Source organism: Giraffa tippelskirchi, chromosome 11, assembly GCF_054371585.1.
Source record: "Giraffa tippelskirchi isolate mGirTip1 chromosome 11, T2T-mGirTip1v1.2.pri, whole genome shotgun sequence".
In the NCBI taxonomy this organism is placed as follows: Eukaryota; Metazoa; Chordata; class Mammalia; order Artiodactyla; family Giraffidae; genus Giraffa; species Giraffa tippelskirchi.
This window is the reverse complement of record NC_137285.1, coordinates 17,619,725-17,636,527: the sequence shown is the minus strand read 5'-3', so window position 1 is coordinate 17,636,527 and position 16,803 is coordinate 17,619,725. Positions and strand designations below refer to the sequence as shown.

General features: G+C 46.1%; 1 protein-coding gene across 10 annotated transcripts in view; it reads left to right on the top strand.

The window, feature by feature from the left end:
• The window catches only part of CCDC63 (coiled-coil domain containing 63), a 150,945-nt gene that overhangs the window by 47,976 nt on the left and 86,166 nt on the right, over positions 1 to 16,803 (top strand). For 5 of the 10 annotated variants that reach the window (XM_081539935.1, XM_081539941.1, XM_081539933.1 and 2 more), the window contains exon 12: positions 8,751 to 8,873. The exons of 2 other annotated variants lie outside the window; for them this stretch is intronic. In XM_081539935.1, the coding sequence (XP_081396061.1) occupies positions 8,751 to 8,873 (123 nt within the window). Of the gene's footprint in view, positions 1 to 316; positions 625 to 8,750; positions 8,874 to 11,339; positions 11,532 to 16,803 lie in introns of those variants that run through there. 3 more of the 10 variants (XM_081539946.1, XM_081539947.1, XM_081539942.1) reach the window with 2 other exon arrangements.

Sequence of the window (16,803 nt, the reverse complement as noted above, 5' to 3'; positions counted from 1 at the left end):
GGAGGTCCAGCGGTTAAGAATCCACCTGGCAATGCAGGGGACACGGGTCCGATCCCTGGTCAGGGAACCAAGATTCTGCATGCTGCAGAGCAACTAAGCATGCTTGCAGCAACTACTGAGCCTGTGGGCCACAACTAGAGAGACGGCATGCTCCGGTAACTCTAGAGTCTGTGTGCTGTGATGAAAGATCTTGCATGATGCAGCGAAGATCTCGAGTGCCACAACTAACCTGATACAGCCAAATAAATATTTTTTAAAAACAGCCATTTAGCCCCTGCCCTGCAGAGCCCTTTCTCTGGTTTGTGTTTTTCCCCAGCATTTACCACTTCCTAAAAGCCTGGCATGCTGCAGCCCATGGTGTCGCAAAGAGTCAGACACGACTGAGCTACTGGACAACATCATCATACTGTGCGATTCACTTATTTTGTTCACTCTCAGTGGGCCGCTCAGGAGGTTAAATCCTCACCACACTCTCCTCAGCTCCAAGCTCTTGACTGGCCAGCACACAGCAGCTGCTCAGCGAGTCTATTATCTGAAGAAGTAACAGCTCTCATCAAGTGCCTGCTGTGTGCCAGGAACCGTGTATACGTTTTGTGCTCCTGTTTAAAATCTAATCACCCTGTGTGGGAGAGACTCCCTTGTTTTCTGTGTCCCTGTTTCACAGATGAGGAAACTGAGGCTAAGAGGCAAAATGAGATGCCTGGGATCAGACAGAAGCTGGGAGTGGATCTGAGGCCCATTTGCTTCCAGAGTGCAGGCTCTTAAAGGGCCTTGGGAAAGGTGGTTTGCTCTCAGAACTCAAGGCACTGTGGTGGTTAATCTCTCTCAGGATGGTTTTCCTCCTGTGGCCTCACAGGCAGCCTTGGGATCCAAGGAGTGAGAAGTGAAGGCTTGGAATAAAGTCGTGGCCTTGTTTAGTGGCTGTGGGTGATGGGCTTCAGAGTCCAAGAAGCAGAACATCTGCCTCTAAGAAGCGGAACATCTCCTCAGTCACCCCAGTGGTGTGGCCACAGAGTCAATGGCTGGGTGGGTGGTCACCCCCTCGTGGAGCCCCGCTGCACGCCAGGCGTGGGGCTAGTGTAGGGCAGATAGCCGCCTAGCAACAAACTACATGCCCTCATGACACTGTGCAAGGGGTAGATGTATGAAAAGAAACAAATGCCCAACCCAGAGAATTTCAAGTGGTGACAGATACGACAGAGGGACAAAATAGAGGCGGGTAGTGCCAGGCAGTAGTGCTGAGCAGAGATGGGGAGAGTGCTCCTGGCCCCAGGGACAGCAGGAGCCTCAGAGGAGGACAGATTGGGAATCTTGAGGAGCAGAAGGAGCATGTGACTAGAGCTGAGTGAGTGAGGGAGCCAGAGGCATAAGGTGAGGCAACAGTAAGGTGTGCAAGGCAGTCACATGGTTTGGCCTTGGGATTTCATACCAGAAACGAGGGGAGTAATGAGGAGTTCCCTCCAGGAGACACTGTGTTGAACCAGCCCCTAGGCTGCCCATGCTAGGGGCAATCTGACTGGGAGCAAGGCCAGCAAACGAGATCCTATCAACCAAATCAATCCACCAATATGTGCTCAGTTGCTCTGATGTGCTGAAACCTCTGTGGATATTGCTGGAGAAAATTGGAAGATCCTTGGCCCCCAGGAAAGAACAAGGTAGTTAAAGAAACAAGTAACACAGACTTTGCTTTCCTTGTCAAGGGCCTGAGTAGGGATTGTTATAAAGTTTTCATTCAACCTTAGGCGATTTGAGGCTGTGGAGTGGAGTGATTGAGCCCTCAGGCTGGGAGGTCAGACATAATTGCATTTGAACTGGGGTGCGGGGGGTGGGGAGTGCTCTATGTGACCTCGGGCAAGTGACTTTACCTCTCTGAGCACAAAAAGTGAGAACGATAAAAAGACCTTCCTTATGAGATTTTTCCAGAGTGAGTAACTATGAGGCCCTGGCAGGTCCTCAGTAAATGGCAATGATCACTCAACTTCCTTTCTCAGGTATAAAACATTTCACTTTTGGGGGTGCCAACCCAAGAATCATTTATTGCCATGGCCCCCCCCCAAAAAAATAGTAAGTTATTTCCTCTCTGCAGTCACACCTGGGTTAGAATTACCCAGGAGCCGATTCTAAAGAATCTTTAATAACAAAAAATGTATTTTCCTGTATGTGTGCAGGCACAGGTACACACACCTGAGTGGGCACATGCACCCACACCCATGCCCACCCACACGGACAAAACCCACCCATGCACTTGTGCACATGTACAGAGGCACAGAATAACACATATCTATACACACTCACACGCACAGGTACCTGCATGCAGGCAGATCAAAAAGAGCTTTTCTGCCCAAGATTCTCTGACAACTCCAGAACAAATGTTTCCTGAGCTAATAGGCACACCATGGATTTCCATTAAAATGCTTGTGTGAGCAGTCAGTAGCTATAAATGGCTAAACAAAAAGTTTGTTGCAGCGACAGTAGATGTGCAGGATGCATGGTAGGGGTAGAGTGTCCCTGGCTGAGGCCCCCCCAGAGGGACATCTGTACAGCTGAACCCTCTAAAAACATTTTATTCAACTGGGCCTTTGGGAGAAGGTGCTGGGGAGAGAGTTCTGACTCTGTTAACTCAAGGTGGGTGGGGGGATCTCGGTCAGGGTGATAAGTTTCTCAGGGCCTCAGTTTCCTCATCTGGGAAATGGAGACCATAATAGTACACACCTTCATAAGCTGTTGAGAGGATTAAGTGAGATTATGTGTGTCAGGAAAATCCTGGGAACATGGCACCTTGAATAGGTTATGGCGCCATGTGGCCACCAGGACTTGGGCCCACAGGCTGTGTTAGACCTTAGGTTCTGTTGTTGGAGAACCAGATATCCCCTCTTGTCAGTGAGCTGGACTGGCACTGGGGAGTCCCCCAGAGACCTGGGAGTGGCAGTCTGAGAAGACTTGGGGTTTGGGTCTGTGTAGATGTTCGGGGGTAGGATTCAGCCCCAACCTCAAGGGTATTTCAGGGGAGGGAGCTTCATGGATGGGCTGAAGCTTCTCTGTCCTTGAGGCTGGTGCAGCTAAGGCACCTTGCCTGAGAATGCAGTTCCACCAGGCCTGAGAGCTTTTCACTGCTGGTGGGATTCCTATGGTCAAGAAGTATCCAACAACCAGACTTAAGTTCCATGGAGCCAAAGAGAAAAATAACTGCCCACCTGAACAGAAGCCAGAGAGAAGAACATCGGGCAGAACAATCAGAAAACGAATTTAGTGGATTAGTTTCTTATTGCATCTATAAAAATATTACCATAAATTTGGGGGCTTGAGAGAGCACCAATTTATTCATCTCATGGTTCTAGAGATCAGAAATCAATTGAAAATGCCGGGCTAACATTCCTTCTGGAGGGTCTCGAGGAGAATCCATTCCTTGCCTTCTCCAGCTTCTAAGGCCTGCCCACCCTCCTTGGCTCATGGACACATCACTCCAGGCTCTTGGCTTCAACCTCTCTGATCCTCTTGCCTCCTTTCCATCTTCTGAGGAACCCCATGATTATGTTGGGCCCACCTGGATAATCTAATAATCTCGGTGGGGGAATAATCTCCCCACTTCCAGGTTCTTCATCACCTGTGCAAAGTCCCCTTTGTCAGGGGACCTTACATGTAAGCATGTAAGGTAACATACTCACAAGTTACAGGGACATGGACATTTCCGAGGAGTTTTATACTGTCCTCCACATCTAGTGAGCACAGGAGGAAACAGCGCAACAGCTAAGTAATATTAATTACAACAGTAAAACTTAAGTGTATTAAAATTCATGGAACTGTGCATGAAAAAAGGTCAATTTTATCGAATGGTAATTTTAAAAATTACCCACTGACGATTTTAAAAGAAGGCGTGAGGAGAGGAAAAAATATAAGCAGTGCTTATAGATGTACATTGTTTTAAAGCAAGAATGATGTCAACCCCAATTTCAAAGGACATGAATTACTTAAATATTTATTGATGCCCCACTTGGTGCAGGGTCCTGTTCTTAGGGCTTGATGTATGTCAGTAAAACTTTGTTTGGGCAAGGAGAAAGATGTACATACTAAGCTTCAATCTGAGAAAAGTAGGAATTGATGTCCAACTGTCTATGGCATAATAGTCTTCTGTTTTGAAAATGAAGCAGTGTGTTAATTTGATTATTTTTTAAAACCCATGTATTGGTTTACTACATAAAACAAAAACTAAAACAAGCAAACATACAGAAATGCCAGTGAAATCCAAAAATGACTTCCTGGAGCTTTAAGACCTGATTTCTGAAATAAAAACTTAACTAGATGAACTGTCAACAAGGAGGATCATTGCAATCCATATAGTGGTCTGGAGGATGACATCCAGAGAATATCTTGGAGGAAAATAAAGAGAAGCAAATGATACACATTCCAGAAGGAGGGGCCGAAAATAAACAATTCAAGAAAATTTGGAGTAGGAAATGGCAACCTACTCCAGTATTCTTGTTGGAAAATTGCATGGACAGTGGAGCCTGAAGAGTGGAGACTGGTGGGCTACAGTCCATGGGGTTGCAAAGAGTCGGACATGACTGAGCACACACAAGAAAATTGTCTTTAGCCGAGGAGAGAATGAAATCTGCAGATTGAAAGGACTCCCAAGCTCTGTGCTGGACGGATAAGGAAAAAAACACACACCAAGGTATATCTTGGCAAAATTCACAAACTTCCAGGGTTAAGAGAAAATCTGACATATTTCTAGGCAGAAAGAATACAGCTCCTGTGGAAAAAATACAACTGGCATCAGACTTTTCTTTGGCTGGAAGCAAGGAGCCAGAGAACAGGGGACAGCAGACCACAGACCCGAGGTCCCAGGAATTGGTCATCTGCCAGATTGAGGACAGGAGGAGTATTTGCTTTAGATTCTTCTCGAGATGGCCTTGTGTGATTGGTCAGGGTTTTGGAATCCAATAAGCCAAGGTTTGAATTCAGGCCAGCTATATTATTTCAGGAAGTTTTTTTTCCTCCTCTCTAAACCTCAGTTTCCTCATCTCTAAAATGGAGGGAATAATAGCATTGCCTCATAAGGTTGTCATGAGGATCAAATAGGATAGAGCGTTTTGAGCCCTCAATAAATGTTAGCCACTGTGATTGTCTTTGGGGCACTTAGCTGTTAGACTTGGGAACCCCCACTTGGGGCCAGGAAGTTTTTTTTTTACCTTTTCCCAGGCTTGGGAAATGTGGTCTAACCTGGTGGAGGGAATCCTTGAAGTAAGGACAGTACTTTTCCATTGACTGTTTGAAGCCTCAACATGGAGTGTCTCAAAGTCCCTGTTTGAACTTGGATCCAACACTTTTGTTTGGGTTGACTGTGCTTGCAGGGGGTTGGAATGAGGGGAGATGGATAAAGGAGACATAAACCTGTGATTTCCACTTTGCTGATGACTGCTTCTAATTTTTTTCTAAGGTGAACATTAAGACTTTAAATTTCAAAACAGTGTGTGGGTAAACTGGTAAAATGAATCCCTGCTGTTGGGGGTCAGAACAGTGGGAGTTCGTAAGTGTAGGGGCCTCTGGGGTTACCAGGTTTAGCAAAAAATAAATAAAATGCGCGCGCACGCGCACATACACACACTCGCGCGCGCGTGCGCACACACACACACGGCTACCCTTATGACTCAGTGGTAATGAATCCGCCTGCAATTCGGGAGACGCAGGTTTGATCCCTGGGTCAGGAAGATCCCTTGGAGAAGGAAGTGGCAATCCAGTCCAGTAGTCTTGCCTGGGGAAATCCCATGGATAGAAGAGCCTGGCGGGCTACAATCCATGGGGTCTTAGAAGAGTTGGACACAACTTAGCAACTAAGCAACAACAATACACACACACACACACACATATACGTATATATAGTGGCAACCCACGCCAGTATTCTTGCTTGGAAATTCCAATGGACCGAGGGGCGTGGCAGGCTAATGTCCATAGGGCCACAAAGAGTCAGACACAACTGAAGCGACTTAGCATGTATATATAGAATCCCTAATTAAACTGAAATTTGAAGTAAACAGTGAATAATTGGAGATATTTTGGGGCACTGGGAATGTGCTGTATCTTGATCTGGGTGCTGGTCACACAAATGTGTTATGTTTGGGAAGATTTGTTTAGCTGCAGTGTTATGATCTGTGCCCTTTTCTGTGTGCATGTCCATAAAAAGTTAAATTAGTACAATGTGAATGAATACATTCTTGCTATCAAACAGTTTGAAATGCTACAGAGATATTTGACTAAAAATCTTCCTTTCTGTTTCTCCAGCCAAATCCTCCCCAGAGGATTAACCTCCCCACCCCCCCCAACCCCACACTGGTTAGTGTCTGTGGCTTGATGCAAAGTCTTTTAGACTATATTTTTAACCCTTTGCTTTTAAAAAATCAAGATACACCTGTAAAAAGGTGCACACCTCTTTCAGTACCCAGTGAGGTGAGTTTTTCATATGCGCACACCACATCACCACTAACCAGGTCAAGACCCAAAACACCCCAGCTCCCAAAGCCCTGTCCCAGTCAACACTCCTCAAAAATAACTGGATTTTTTGACCTCTAGCACCAGAGATTGGGCTTCCCTGGTAGCTCAGCTGTAAAGAATCTGCCTGCCAATGCAGGTGACACGAGTTCGCTCCCTGGGTCAAGAAGATCCCCTGGAGTAGGAAATGGCAACCCACTCCAGTATTTTTGCCTGGAAAATCCCATGAACAGAGGAGCCTGGCGGGCTACAGTCCATGGGCTACAGTCCATCGGAAAAGAGACAGATACGACTTAGCGACTAAAGAACACAACAATCGGAGATTAGTTCTGCTGTTCTAGAACTTCAGGAAGTTCCTTCCAGACTTCTTTAAAATAAAATTTTAACTTTAGAATTTATTGAAAATTTGCAGAGGTCCCATGTCCCCCTCACTCAGTTTCTCCTAATGTTGACATCTTACGTTGTCATTGGGACTTTGGTCTAAACTGGGAAGCTGGCGTTGGTACATTACTATTGACTCAGCTCCGGACTCCATCTGGGTTTCTCTGGCTTTTCCACCATTGCCCTTGTTTCTGTTCCAGGATCTATTTCAGGATTTCATCTCAATTTTTCCCTCTCCCTTTCTCAATCGCTCTCATTGGCACACACAATTGTACTTTTTTGTATTAATACCATATCATGCACATACTAATATACTTTTTCACATGAAGGATATCATCACACACACACATACACACACACACCAGCCACCTGGACCTTTCCGCTCCATGATGTGCCTTGAAACCTTTTGAAATGTCGTCTACCCTCTCCTCACCCATGGGGATGAGATGCTTGTCCACCTGTCTGTGACTGAGCGAGAGGCTGGTGGCAGAGCCAGGTCATGCAGCAGACACACTTAATACGCACTCAGAGCACCAGCTGAGCAGGGGTGCCAAGAACAAAACAAAGGAAAACCCGATAAACTTTTTTTGGGAAAGTGTTAGATACATTTTCAAAAAGGATTAAAATAGTCACCGCAGGGAAAATCAGAACATTGTGAGATGTTTTTACACTGGTCTGACTGTTTCGTACTGTTTTTATCTTGCATTTCGTATGAGGTAGTGGGAGTTAGCATCTTTGCTGTTCTTGAGTCTTTTAAAGGTTTTAATCCAGCTCTGGCTAGGGGTGTTTTTTTTAACTCATCCCCTTTGTAAGTACTTTTTCCTCTTTACCTCCTGGAATTTAAGTCTAAGCCTTTATGTTCCTTGTAGGTTGAAAAGGAAGCTCTTCTCTGTGTAGTTGTTTTATAAAACTCTTCAGTGGATCGAACGAATACATACATTAATATCAGTAAATGAAAGCGTTAAACTTACAGCGTGAAGCACATGAATATTTAGGACAAAACCTGGCACAGGAAAGTGACATATATGTGCTCACCATGTTATCATGAAGGCAAATTGGTCTAGCGGGTTGCCTTGCCTTGGGCGTAATACCCCTTTAAGGAGGGTGGTGAAATCAGCCATCACCAATAGAACAAAGGCATACCAGGCCTTGCCAGCCCAAAGTCGGGTGGGTGATGGGCTCTGTCACCAAGTGATAGCCTATCTCCCCGTGTCAGGGCCCCCAGGTGTCAGTGAGAGCCACCAGGTGGGGAAGTTGCCTTCTCCAGCAAGTCAGACCTGGGTAGACAGGCTCTGTGCCCAGCAGAGATGGGGCAGCTACAGTGAAGGGGCACCCTCTGTGTAGCAAGTGCAACTTGGTCAACAGCCTCAGTTTCCTCATCTGTGACATGGGGATAATAGAGACCCTAATTTCCAAGTGTTGCAAGCATTCTTGTGAGGTTTGAATGAGTTAACTCATATTTGCAAAGTGCTGGAATGCTCTGGGCTCACAATAAGTGTTCAGTAATTGTCAGCTCTTTTTCCAGAGCACTGGGGGTCAGCCGTGTCCCGGAAGAGGGGAAAAAGAGGGGTAAAAGAGATAACATGTTCAAGCATGAATTTATTTTCTTTTCTCTCGCTCAACCAAACTCTTTGCTTATTAACGACCAGACCAAAATCTTCAGCCATCTTGATTCTGTCCCACTGGCAAATAAGTCTATTCTGCCCCTATCATGTCTTGCAAATCACTTCTCCTAAATCTTGTCCTAGGTCTGGCATATGGTAGTAGATCCTGATTTGTTTGAGGCCCCTCTTCTCTTGCCTTTCCACCTATGCCTTCTGTATACCCCCAGTCCAGTACTTCCTGACATACCCAACTCTGATGATGACCTATATGTGTTTCAGAACTTTCAATGGCTCCCTACTACCTGAGGAAGAACTCTCCCCTCCTTGGTCCAATAGTGAAAATATTTTACCACTTGACTCTGACATACCAGAGTGGTACGATTATTGAAAGCTGGATTCCAGGTCAGTTCCTTCACTTCCTTTATTGTAGGGCTCTGGAAAAGTGACTTAACTACCCTGAACCTCAGATTCCTTACTTATAAATGGGGGAAAACTATAGAGCTGGCCTTAGAAGATTGTTTTAAAAGTAAAACTAGATCATTGAGATGCTAATGATAGCAGCTAACATATATTGTGTGCTTGCTCTATGCCAGGTATTGTCCCAAGTACCATCCACATAGTAACTCATAGAATTCCAGTGAATGACTTTGCCCAGAGTATGTGCACCATGAGTACATGTGTGTGTGTGTGTGTGTGCGCGCAAAGGAGTTACTACTGGTAATCTTTCCAGCTCATTTCCTACTCCAGCCCCCACCTCACCCTCAGGCAGAGGTACTGGGGGAAGGTGAGCTGTGACACTTGGACATATTTGCGTTGTTGAAATGAAGCCTCCTGGTGGAGGAAGGACACACAAGAGGGGGAAGTGCTGGGTCTGGAGGGGACATTAAAGCCTGTGCTGGATTCTTGGGGGTAGATAATAAGGCCTGCAGAAAGCAGGCCTGCCCACTGTGACCACTTCCCAGCCACTGTCCCATGACCTCACCAAACTGAGGTCCCTGGAGAAATCAAATCATTATTGTCCTGCTCATCTAGAGCTCATGTGACAGGCACTGACCTAAGAGCCTTAACCATCATCTTATTTCATTCTCACAGCCTTGGGAGGAGAGTACTAGTATTAGACCCATTTGCCAGATGAGGAAACTGAGGCTCAGAGAAGAGCAGTCACTCTTCAGGGCCTCACTTCTAGTGCCTGGCACATTTGAAGCCTGCATGTCAGATTCCACCACTGCAGTTTTCCTCACCCTGCTATCCGATTTGGGGGCTTAGGGATCCAGGTCCCAGCTCTCATCACCCCCAGGGAGCCTAGAGGTCAGATCCAGTCCCAGGCAGCCAGACAAGCCTCTGTTGGCTTTTCCTCTCCTGGTATTTTTAGCCCTCAGTCATCTGCCTTGCCTGCGTGGGGGGACCAAGGCACCCAGACAATTCCATTTTTACTGGTGCCCTTCAGATGCCCGTTGCCCACGCCCGCCCGCCTCGCAGGCTCAGCTGTCTCCGTGGCGCGCCTGGCATTCTGGGGGCATTGTTTCTTTCGGTGAGGCCCAGATTCCAGCAACAGCTGCTGCCCTGACCTCCCCCACCAGCCTTTCCACACTCCTCTGCCCGCCTGTCCAAGTCCCCTTTGTTGAAACCGTGGCATCATGACAGCCGAACCTGTCACTTATGCCCCGCTCTGGAGCTGTATAAAGGCTGAGCTCCTGATTCATTAGTCATCCGACCCAGGGTTCTCGGGTGAAGGACCTTTCAGCATGTCTTCAGCTCACAGGGCTCTGCAGGGCTGGGGCCCCTGCACATTTCCGCACAGCCATGGGTATTCACAGGGCTTTGATCCTGGAGCAGGATTCTTGAGCCTCAGCTCTTTCGATATTTGGGGCCAGGTAGTTCTTCTTCTTCTTTTTTTTTTTTTAAATGAGATAGGGTCTGTCCTGCGCATGGCAGGACATTGAGCAGTGTCCCTGGTGTTCACTCAGTAGATGCCAGGAATAACCCCCTCCTAGATTGTGACAACCAGAAGCGTCTCCAGACGCAGCCAATTCTCCCCTTGTAGGGGGAAATTATATCAGGCTTAGAACCACTGACCTTGAGAATTATTACGAGGATAGGAGAGATGGAGCCTTCCCAGGTGGCTCAGTGGTAAAGAAGCCGCCTGTCGATGCAGGAGACACAGGTTCAATCTCTGGGTTGGAAAGATCCCCTGGAGAAGAAAATGGCAACCCACTCCAGTATTCTTGCCTGGGAAATCGCGTGGACAGAGGAGCCTTTTGGGCCATAGTCCATGTGGTCACAAAGAGTCGGGCATGACTTAGCAGCTAAACAACATCAACAACAACATTGGGAGAGATGGGTTCTCTGCCGGTGAAGAATATGCAGATGCCTAGGAATGCTGAAGTCCACCTATCCTCTGTCTTTCCTCCTGCTGTCTCCGGGACTGGCTGTGGGGAAGGAGGGACACTTGGAGTCAAGTGGGATAGAATGCCACTTCTGCCGCTTGCTGCCTGGATCCTGGAAGGCAAATGGCTCTTCTTTGTGGAATCTCCCTTTTCGCATCTGTGAAATGGGTGGGTAAGAGCGCCAATCTCATGGGGCTCTGTTCAGCTTGATTAAGATAACACTGAACAAAATAGAGCTTGGATTTTGCCTTACAGTGTCTTCCTAAATCCTATTTTCTGGGGTAACCTATGCCTGTCCTTGGATGAAAAGTTGAGTTTTCTGTGCATGACTTTTCTGCTCATTTTAGATAAAAGACAGTCCTACGGTCATTTAATCCTAAAGACAATCTTACGTCAATATTTAGAATGCCTAACCCCAAATGGAAACCAGAATTCAAAACTTCTTCCATAAATTCATGTCCAGTCTTCTGTCTTCCCTCAGCTTAGGCCTGCAAGGTGTGCACAGCTGTCCTGATCAAATCCCTGTGACCACTCCCTGGATGACTCCAACAGCCTCCCTGCTTCCTGTTCTTGACTCTCCACAGACTGCCACATGGCAGCGAGGGGAACCTTTTCAAAGCTGGTTATGTCCACCCACTCTTTTAAATTGCTGCTCACTCTCTTAGGACAAAGACTCTTCCATCTGTCTGGACCCTTCTTCCCTCCCCTGTTTTTCTAGATCAGAGTTTCTCAATGTCACCATGCATGGCCTTAGAACTTTCTTTCTGTCTCAGTTCTCCGAGGATACCTGCAAAGCAGAACTAGCAAATACATGGCACATGGCATGCATACACCACTCCCTAATCCAGTGCCTGTGGCAGACATTGCTAATCAATCACAGCACTCTCTCTCAGTGAGCCAGGATGGCCATGCTCAGTTGGAGATGGCAAGGGAGATGAACTGACACCCTCGACCTCTCTGACGTGGTTGGAGGTGGGGAATAGTGAGGTCATCAGTACTATTGACATTTGGGGCCAGATAATTCTTTGTTGTTGGGGGCTGATCTGAGTTGGAGGATGTTGAGTAGCATCCCTGGCCTCTTCCCACCAGATACCATCCAGTCATATTAATCAAAGACATTGCCAGATGGGACTTCGCTGGGGGTCCAGTGGCTAAGACTCCATGCTCGCAATGCAAAGGGCCCCAGGTTTGATCCCTGGTCAGGGAACTAGATCCCACATGCCCCAAGTAAGAGTTGGCATGCTGCAACTAAAGATTAAAAAACTCACATGCTGTGACTAAGACCGAGCACAGCCAAATAAATAAATCAGTTCAGTTCAGTCGCTCAGTCGTGTCCGACTCTCTGCGACCCCATGAATTGCAGCACGCCAGGCCTCTCTGTCCATCACCAACTCCCGGAGTCCACCCAAACCCATGTTCATCGAGTCGGTGATGCCATCCAACCATCTCATCCTCTGTCGTCCCCTTCTCCTCCTGCCCCCAATCCTACCCAGCATTAGGGTCTTTTCCAATGAGTCAACCCTTCGCATGAGGTGGCCAAAGCATTGGAGCTTCAGCTTCAACATCAAACCTTCCAATGAACACCCAGGATTGATCTCTTTTAGGATGGATTGATTGGATCTCCTTGCAGTCCAAGGGACTCTCAAGAGTCTTCTCCAACACCACAGTTCAAAAGCATCAATTCTTCGGCGCTCAGCTTTCTTCACCGTCCAACTCTCACATCCATACATGACCACTGGAAAAACCATAGCCTTGACTAGACGGACTTTTGTTGGCAAAGTAATGTCTCTGCTTTTAAACATGCTATCTAGGTTGGCCATAACCTTCCTTCCAAGGAGTAAGCGTCTTTTAATTTCACGGCTGCAGTCACCATCAGCAGTGATTCTGGAGCCCAAAAAAGTAAAGTCTGACACTGTTTCCACTGTTTCCCCATCTATTTCCCATGGAGTGATGGGACCAGATGCCATGATCTTAGTTTTCTGAACGTTGAGCTTTAAGCCAACTTTTTCACTCTCCTCCTTCACCTTCATCAAGAGGCTCTTTAGTTCTTCTTCACTTTCTGCCATAAGGGTGGTGTCATCCGCATATCTGAGGTTATTGATATTTCTCCTGGCAATCTTGATTCCAGCTAATAAATAAATAGAGATACCTAAAAAGAAATGGCCTGACATTGCCATGTGTCCCCTGGGGGTGGGTCCAAAATTGTCTCCATTAGAGAGCCGCTAGTCTACCAAGCTGTTACTTTTTCTTTAACTAACTTGTTCCTGCTTCCCCAGTGCCCCAGGGGAAGATGGCTAGCCCTGGAACCCTCTCTCCCTCACTTGTCACAGTCACTTTTCACACTTCTCTGTCTAATTACTTGACGAGCACTGACTCCCTGCTTGGGCTGTAGCTACACAACGTAGAGACCCTGTCTATCTTGCTGACCATCTTCCTGTGGCACTCAGCACAGTGGCTGGCACATAGTAGGCACTCAGTCAGTATTTGCTGAATGCTCTGTTGCAGCATTCACTGCATTGGCTTATCATTCTGTTAGTTTTTCTCTTTCTCCAGAACCTTCCAGATTGGAAACCAGGATTCATTCATCTTTCCAGGGCCCTCAGTCCTGGCACATAGTAGGTGATCACTGTAGATTTGTTCCATGTAACTGAATTCAAAAGGGACTGAGGATGGTCTTAGAGTGAGTCCAGAACACATGTGTAAAAGGCCTGGACAGACTTCCTATGCAGTGTCTCTGGAAGCTGAAGTCTGTGGTCCTCACACCCGTCCTGTCCAAGACTTCAGGCCAGGGACTTCCCTGGTGGTCCAGTGACGGAGACTCCAAGCTCTGAATGCAGGGGGCCCAGATTCAATCCCTGGTCAGGAAACTAGATTTCCACATGCTACAACTAAAGATCCTGCATGTTGTGGTGAAAAAAATAAATATTTTTAAAAGAAAGACTTCAGAAAAAAAAAAAAGGAAGACTTCAGGCAAGGTGGATCCCCTCTGGCTCACCAAGAGTATCACAGTGACAAGCATCAGAGGAATCTTATTTGAGTGTGGATGTTGCTCTTTATCCCTTACCACCATCCATGTCAGAGGGGTTAAGGATCTCACCTATCAACTTCAATTGAGCATGGCTATCCTGGCTTAATAAAAAAAGAGTACTGTGATTGATTAGCAATGCCTGCCTTGGGTGCTGGATTAGGGAGTTGTGTATGCATACTGCATGCCATGTATCTGCTATTCATCCTTTGTATGTATCCTCTGAGACTGAAAGAAGGTCCTTGAGTTACATGTCATGAGGAGAATAGGAGAGAATTTGAGGTTTGGGACACACAATGGAGTACTTCTGTTTCCCCAGGAAAAGTCAGACAGAGAAAGCTAAGTTTGCCCTCTTCTCTTGGGTGACTCTGGACAAGGGAAGAGGAGCCTGAGGGATTAAGGGGGAGTGTGTGCTAATATTTCTGTATCCTGGCCAGGGGCCAGGGCTTTTTACAAAGGACAAAAATAGACAGGAGAGATGAGGAAGACAAAGGGGGATAAATCACAGAATCTGCGCTCTGGAATGAAGGTGTGAGGCCAACAAGAGTCTCTGAAGTGAGTCATGGTTTTACAAAGGGAACAGGCCTCAGGGAAGGAAATGGTTCTGCCTGTAACAATGCCCAGAGACTGTCCTAAGGGTGAACATGCAGGTATTAACACAAATGGAGAAAACCAGGTTGATCTTAGTTCTGAACAGAGACCTGGGGCCCCTGGATGCATGAGGCATGCTTTGGGTTGCAGAAGACCATTAGGAGCTTAAACCATTGGAGGACTATTTTGTCTTTGGTCAAATCCTGAACTTAGAGTTTTGTTAGCAAGAAAAAAGATGGCAAATGATTTAGGGTAAGGCAGTGAAGAATGTCTGCTTACCACTCCTTCCAAAAAAGCTGAAATAATTTTTCCCCAAAATATATAGTGGAATACAAAATATAACAAAAATTTTCTATAGCCGAAGAATGAATCTAGTTAAAGAGGTTTCTAGGGACTTCCTTGGTGGTTTGGTGGCTTAGGTTCCACGTTCTAAATGCAGGGGACCCAGGTTTGATCCCTGGTGCTCAGGGAAGGGATAATTAAGGAGTTTGGGATGGACACATACACACAGCTATATTTAAAATAGATAACTAACAAGGATCTACTGTATGGCATAGGGAACTCTGCTCAACGTTATGTGGCAGCCTGAATGGGAGGAGAGTTTGGGGAAGAATGGAAATATGTAAATGTATATGCATGGTGGAGTCCCTTTGCTGTTCACCTGAAACTATCACAACACTTATTCAGCTGTACCCCAATACAAAATAAAAAGCTTAAAAAAAAAGAGCAAATATTAAAAAAAAAAAAAAAAAAAAAAACGGTCCCATGTGCCACAACAAAGACCTGGTTCAGCCAAATAATAAATAAATAAAGATTTTTTAAAATTAGTGAAAGTGATAAATTAAAAAAAAAAACTCAGTTGCAGAACTTCTCAGAGCCTTTAACAATTACAATTGGTATTTTTTAAAATACTGACTACTTGCCAGGTACTGTGTCAGTTGCTTTATTTCTATCTTATTAAGTCCTTATAATAACTCTGTGGGACCAGAAAAGTAGAAACTAAAGAAGATGGCAGGGACTTTCCTGGTCATCCAGTGGTTAAGAGCTGCACTTCCACTGCAGGGACACAGGTTCAATCCCTGGTCAGGGAACTAATACCCCTGTTCTATGGTGCTGGGTGGGGGTGGATAAGAAGAAGAGGGCAGAGCCAGAGTTTGAAGCCAGGATTCTGATCCTAGACCACTGTGCGATACTCTGTGCTGTAGAGCAAACAGTTACTAAAATTTAGAGCAAATTTTTGTTCTCTGTGAAGGTATTTTGCCAAGGTTGAAAGACTGAGGCCCCCAGATGGCCCCTGACTATTGGCAGCAGAATTCAAACTTAAATATCTTGTTCTTGTGTGGATTTCCCAAAATCAAAGTCTATCCCATTATTCTTCTTTACCATATTCTCTTTCAGAGCACTTAGCACAGTTTTAAATTAGGTATTTGAATTTATTTCTGGGCAAAGCATCTGTCCCCTCCCAAGAATATCAACCCTGTGACGGCTGAGATTTCTGTTTTTTTCTCTGCTGTATACCAAGCACCTAGAACTCTGCCTGGCTAGAGGTAACTGCTCCATAAAAATCCTAAGCCAGTAAGCAAATTTGACCATTCCATTTCCTCTTTCTGTAACAACTTGCGCATTCATTTAAAGGTCTGGGTAAAAACTGGATTTGAAATTCTCCTTTTGTGGGGTGGGTTGGAGAAAAAGAACACATGGTAAACACAAAACCTGAGAAAAACCCTGTACTTGAACTAACTCCAGGAAAGTCAGAAATTAAAAAAAAAAAAAAAAAAAAAATCCCTGGAGAGTTGACTTTGAATTATGGCTGATATCCACTAAGGTCATCATTGTTTAGTTGCTCAGTTGTGTCTGAATCTTTGCCACCCCCTGGACTGTAGCTTGCCAGGCTCCTCTGTCCATGGGATTTCCCAGGCAAGAATACTGGAGTGGGTTGCCATTTCCTTCTCCAGGGGATCTTCCTGACCCAGGGTTCGAACCTGCGTCTCCTGCACTGATTCTTTACCACTGAGCCTCCAGGGAAGCCCATCCACTAAGGTCAGCCTGAGCCAAATTCCTCATCAGGAGCAATCCTTCCACCGTGAGAGATAAACTCTGCCTGAGTCAGGACTCCTCAGGACCCCACTGCTGAGAAAGTGAACCCCATTTCCTTCTCAACCCCTCTTCCAGCCTTAAAAAGGCCTCCACGGGCGTATCTGGTTGCTAGAGGAAAACATGGGGGGTTCACCCCATAACTTTTCTACCTGGTTTCTTTCAAACTCCCAGGTTTCATCATTTTTCAAACGTGTCTGGGGGTCACAGCAGAGCTCTGCAGTTCTTCCAACTT